Raw genomic sequence first — 6,000 nt, 5'->3', positions numbered from 1 at the left:
TTATTTTAAGTCAAATGTTTATTATTTTTATTTTAATAAATATTCTTCTTCTTTTTTTCTTTTTTTTGTAAACTTTTCCCCAGACCCCAGTTTAAAACCCCTTGTTCTAAAGCAGGGTAAAAAAAAAAACTAGCACTTACCTTGTATCACCACAAGATGGCAACTGAGCACAAGTTTTATTCTACAAGCAGTTAATGGGAAAAACCTGCATACTTGTTGTATAGATAGTGTTTTAATCTTCAACACTCTTTTCACCCACCATTTTTAAAATGTCAGTCAAGTGCAAAAAAGTCAAATTTCTACATCTGTTTAAGTTATACATAGAAATTGTATGGGAAAAAGGCAGAACTGTCACATTCACATATCTTTTTCTTCTTTTTTTTCAAAACCACATGCAGCAGTCAAAACAACGGGGACGTCACCAGTGGGCCGGGTGATGTCAAGCAGCGGTATCAATTATGCCGGCGCTCCCCTTATTTATGGTCACCTGATGACTGCTGCATAGCACAGGGTGCATTGCAAGTGGATACATGGAGTCTCAAGGGGAATTAGCAGGTGTGCTGCTCACCACCCCTCATCATTGTCTCCTCAGGAGGCTGTTCCTGCAAAGCACGTCTGCCTGGGGAACAGCATTTGTAGCAAACTAAGCCTCAGAAACAAACCATTAATGAAATGATTGCCCCTCAGTCAGGAAATGTGAGACTCCCAAATGAGCAGTACGTGGGGCCAACGGTAGTGGACGGGAAGCGGTCCTTGACACTGATTAAACGGCATTGTAAAAGTAAATGAATGAACAGATCCGTTAATAACTACACCGGCAGATATAGGCATGATGCCAGACATCTTATCTTGTTAAGTGTGTTGTTTGCTTTCTCTGTTTAGTCCCAGTGTTTAAGTCACACTAACACCAGTAATATATCACCATAGATCAACAATAAATGCAAAAAATAATCTCAAAGGTTTTGTATAATATTTCCAAGAGGTTCTGGTGTGCACTGGGGTAAAGCACTCTAGTAATCTGTGTGATTTGGCAGTGTATATTCAGGATGCCTAGAAACAGATTAGGACTGCATGGTCTGGGGTTTGGTTGTGCAGAATTGTATTGTGAGCAATGGGGAGTGGGTAGGACGGAGCAATTATACTCACTACTGGCATATGGCCTTTGTTGCCATGGCACAGTTCACTATTGTCCCCTGGTCTCCAGCAACTCAAGTTAAAACATTTGACAACATTGCAAAGCTTTACAACTTAAATTGAAGAATTGAAATGACCCAGAGAGTGGGTTGAACTTGCACAGAGTGGGTCGAGCTTGATTATTTTGCTTAAATGTCTGCTTATGTGATTGCAAAAGAAAGGATAATGGTAAGAAAATGGCTCTACGCTTTAAAAAGTAAAGATTCCAAAAGGGGGGTTTTGCAGCAATGCCATAGATGAATCATTCTGGTTCCTCAAAGAACATTTCAGTGAACAGTTCTTAAAAGAACTCTTTTTTTCTTAATGTGAAGAACATTTATATAATAATCTGAAGAACATTTTCCACTATAAATAACCTTTTGTGCAATAAAAAGGTTCTACACTCTTAAAAATAAAGGTTCTTTATTGGGATTGATGGATCCATGAAGAATCTTTCACATCCATGGAACATTTCCATTGCACAAAAGGTTCTTTATAGTGGAAAAAAAGACCTTTAAATTATTAAAATGCTCTTCAAACTATAAAAATGGTTCTTTTAAGAACTGTTCATTGAAAGGTTCTTTGGTGAACTCAAAAATGGTTCTTGATGTTAAGGTTTATTTATGGAGCCATAGAAAACTAATAAAGAACTTTTATTTTTAACAGTGTATTTGTCTCACACAATTACCTTGAGGATGAATTTCAGTTAGTAAACCTAAGTGTAGGCTATACTTTTTCACATTCATATTTTTGTTGAAACTGTAGCAGACCATAAGCCTTAGTTCATGATTACGACTTGCGTTTCCATGCAAATTGTACCTCAGCACACAATGTGATACTTAGAGACTGCTATTGACTATGTGTTGTCATGCAGTTATCTGGTAATGCCTGACAACATGCATATTGTTTAAACTTACAAAGTTCTCTGTGGTACACGCTTATGTCTTAAGCAAACAAACACTTTAAAGGCAAAACTGGAAGAAAGAAATGAGCTCATGTAATATTCCTACTGTGTAATATACTAAGTGTAATCACACTCACAAAAGAAAAATAAACTTTTCCTTTGAGCATTTCTCCTCTTAAACCTGGCATTTTATATTATGAACATTGTTGGCTTTTTGACAAATTGCTTCTGTACCTCTTTGTAAGTGTCTTTGTATAAAAGCGCCTGCTTAAATCACATGGATCTGTCATAGGCCTACAGGTACGATAACATGAACGTTACATTTCACTGGATTATGTGTACTGTACATTTGATTGCCAGGTTTCTTTACCCTGCTAAAAAAATCAGCTTAAACCAGTGTATGAAGAGTGAAATTGTCTCTTTTTTTAACACGTTTACTAGTGGGTTTTATTATTGAGAGAATTTAACAGTGGCTCATTGCTCACGAATAACTGGATGACTCATACCGAGAAAAGGTCATCACTGGCAGTGATGTAGACCGGCTGCAGGGCAAACCCCGTTGTAGTGGAATACCCTTATTGAGGTCCGCACAGTCAGCGAACGAGTGCATAAATCAGTCTTGAAAGCAGCGCCAATGAGAATCGCCGTTTCAAAATCGCTGTACGGTGTAATCCAATGGGAACGGGCGTTACATGAACTGCTGCGCGCCTATTGGCTCAGAGAGACGAGGACGTTTTGCAAACGCTCTCTGTACAACCCCATCTCTTTCGCAGGTGGGTGCATGTTCGGAAACAGCTTGCAATGTTCAGGACTAACTGAGACTGTCGTATGTAATAAGCGTAATTTATTTCCCGTTTTGCGTTTTCTTTTTAACACTGACCGAACAGCATGTGCCAACACACACACGCACGGCGTGGTCGCGGGGCGTGTTTTTATTTCACCAAGGCCACTTTCTTCTGGTGAATATACAGCGCTGCATTGAGTGTGTGCTGAATTACGGGTGCTATCTGTGTGTCTGCATTTAGAAAAAATGAGAGAGGGAGAATAAATGTTCATGCAGCGCAGAGCTTGAATGAAACCCGTCGCTAAACGGATAGAAGTTCACGTACATTTATTTATATATTCGCCGGATCTCTCCGTTTTCTCCTCCAAGCATCGACATCGGGGTTTGAAGTGGTCATGCCTTTTGTTTTAATTTGGGAGACGAGACTGCGGAGCCATTTGCACGATGATGATGATTCACGACTGGACGGAGTTTAAAAAATGAGGAAGCATTTTTTTCTAAAGATACTAAAAAGATAGAGGAGAGGCCTCGTCGTCCCGCAGGCCGTGGTCTTTGCATGGGAAAAGGGAGAAGAAAGGAAGAAAAAACGAGCCTGATGAATAAAAATCGAGTGAAATGGAGCACGAGACACGCGCGTGGGGAAATATGGACCATATCAATAATGACGGCGGTGTGCGCGAGAACCAGATCGATCCGAACAAAATGAAGCACTTCGCCTCATGAGCATTTAAACTGATATTTTTTATTTGCAATTTAAAGGAGAGGGGATTCCCGTGCTTTTTGAGAGTTGCAAACAGCGCCCAAGTTCCGTGCAAGTTCTCCTCTCCGCCTTCTTGTGATTCCTTTGATTATTTTACTACTTTTTTTTCGGCGGGTTTGAATTATTTTTGATCCGGATCCATAGCGTTGATATTATTCAATGGAATTATGTTATCAGTTACCGGTTTTGCCTCTAGACAGGCCGGTTCCCAAACATGTTCTCAGCCGGAGGGGAGCCATTAGTTTCAGCTCCAGTTCCTCTTTATTCGGAGCCCCCGACCCGAGGCAGCTGTCACAGGTAAAGAACAAAACATCCTGGCTGTGTGTCAAAACCTAGCGAGCTGCCTACCTAGAGAATCAGATGCGCGTTCCGAACGTTGGTTCGAGTCATTCTGAACTATTCGAATGCTCGGAACGCGCGAATGTTGCTCAAACATTTAGCCTGCTGTAGAAATGGAACCGTTCTGGTTCCGATCTACTAGAAGGATTTATCAATCTAGACTGTTCTATAGATTTAGTACTTTTGAAGAAATAATTGGAGAAAGGAAATGTAGCCTAATTCAAGTTGCTTTTACTGCTCCGTTATCAAATGACTTTTTAATGAATGATAATGACACATTTAATCCATTTGTTAATTTATTTTAAAGAACACCGCAACAAAATTCATAATGTGTATGTTTAACTATTAGTTGTCATATGAACTATTTAGTAACCACAAGTCTCAGGTATCATAAGAACAGAATGACTGCGAAAGTGATTAGCGGGTCTGTTTATTTCAGCAGCCATTCAGACTGATTAGTGCTTTTGGTTCACGAAAAAGAACCGGATTGTAAGACTCATTTTCTGGGGAATCGGATTAGCCTACTGTATGTTTCGTGATGAAGATTCAGACTGTTTTAGCAAAGTATACACATTCGCGAATTGTTAACAAACCCGAACCTCTTAAAAATCTTCCAGTTCCGGTATTTTTTATTAATGAAACCGATTCTTGGTGCTCACCCCTACTATAGGCAGGCTGCTCGCAAGGTTTTGAGACGAGGCCCAATTTCTGTCCATGCTCAATTATTCTTGTGCTTGTTCAGGGCCTTGATTTATTTACTCAGAAGTCCCCAAGTGTCAGGGCTTTACGAGAGACAGCGTTATTTTCCCTAATTGTCTGTTGTCGCTGTCATACTGCGGTGTTGGCAACACAAAATATGTTTTGTTGTCCCTTTGGGCCACATGCTGACAGTCTTTTCAGGCTGAAAGCGTGTCACTCTCCCCCTCACACACACCATGTTTGAATTTGTTGGGGATTCTCTTGGACAGCCCTCTTGCAACTTGTTACTCAGTGTCCTTTGGGGAGATTTTAGGTGCTTCTCTGCTACTCTAACAAGCTGAATGATTCATCTGGTGTTTTTAACCCAGTAAGCCTGACGTGAAATAATAGTCAGAAAAGAATGTTTATTAAACCCTTTGTTTAAACAAGCTTGTATATGTGTATGTTCTGTATGACATTTGATGCATCAGTCTTTCATGGCTCATATAGTGAGAATATGGAGCTCACACATGTGAAGGAAAATACCTCAGAGATCCAAACTGAACAAAATTATGCAGTTTGGTGCTGATGTTATTGATATGGAGAAAAAGATAGAATTTTGGTGGCTTGTAATGTAAATAAATTAATTTTTATGACAATATAGCAGACTGCTTACATAATGCACATATCAGTTGTTGTCACTAGTTTTATGATTGAAACTCAGTAGTTTTTATTGTGGGGGCAAAACATATACTGCTTTGCAATACAATGATGATGCAATGAAGAACATTCCTGAAAAGCCTGTTGTATCATGTTTCATAAATACATTTTAACATGATTTGTCTAAAAAATATGGATGATCAAGTAAATCTAAGTGATACAATACATATGTTACCTGACCTAAAGGTGGATATTTTTAGAATTATAATAAAATAAATGAATTCAGAAAATGTAGATGTGTGTGCAACAGGTTTTTCAGCAAAGTTTTGATCATGTTCATAATTGATAGGCTTTAGTAATTCACATATGATACAGTACGCTTGAAAGGGTTAAGTAGCATTGCATCTCTTTCAACCATGTTGAAACAGATATAAAGTGTTGCATGCTTTTTAAAATAAATATCAAATGAAGCAGTAAAACAGTTGCTTACACGTTGAGTAATATAATGCTTTCATGTGCTAGATATCGAGTATAAAGGCGGTGCATACGCTTTTAAGATTAACTGTATTCTATCATCGGCCCGTACTGAATCTTTAATGAGAGATAACGCATATCTCCAGGTCAAAGGATTGTCACTCACTGTACTTGATAAAGTACATGATACATTTACTAGTCTTGCAGCAAGCTCACACAGTGAGAGAT

General features: G+C 38.9%; 1 protein-coding gene across 6 annotated transcripts in view; it reads left to right on the top strand.

The window, feature by feature from the left end:
• Window positions 1-2,861: 2,861 nt before the first annotated feature.
• The window catches only part of LOC107586714 (high affinity cAMP-specific 3',5'-cyclic phosphodiesterase 7A-like), a 45,041-nt gene continuing 41,902 nt past the window's right edge, over window positions 2,862-6,000 (top strand). For all 6 annotated transcript variants that reach the window (XM_016274182.1, XM_016274189.1, XM_016274187.1 and 3 more), the window contains exon 1: window positions 2,862-3,918. In XM_016274182.1, coding sequence (XP_016129668.1) covers window positions 3,781-3,918 — 138 coding nt within the window. In that variant the 5' untranslated portion in view covers window positions 2,862-3,780. The remainder of the gene's footprint in view (window positions 3,919-6,000) is intronic.

The sequence above is a fragment of the Sinocyclocheilus grahami genome, unplaced genomic scaffold, assembly GCF_001515645.1.
Source record: "Sinocyclocheilus grahami isolate Dianchi unplaced genomic scaffold, SAMN03320097.WGS_v1.1 scaffold85.1, whole genome shotgun sequence".
Classification (NCBI taxonomy): Eukaryota; Metazoa; Chordata; class Actinopteri; order Cypriniformes; family Cyprinidae; genus Sinocyclocheilus; species Sinocyclocheilus grahami.
This window is presented reverse-complemented; position numbering and strand designations above follow the sequence as displayed.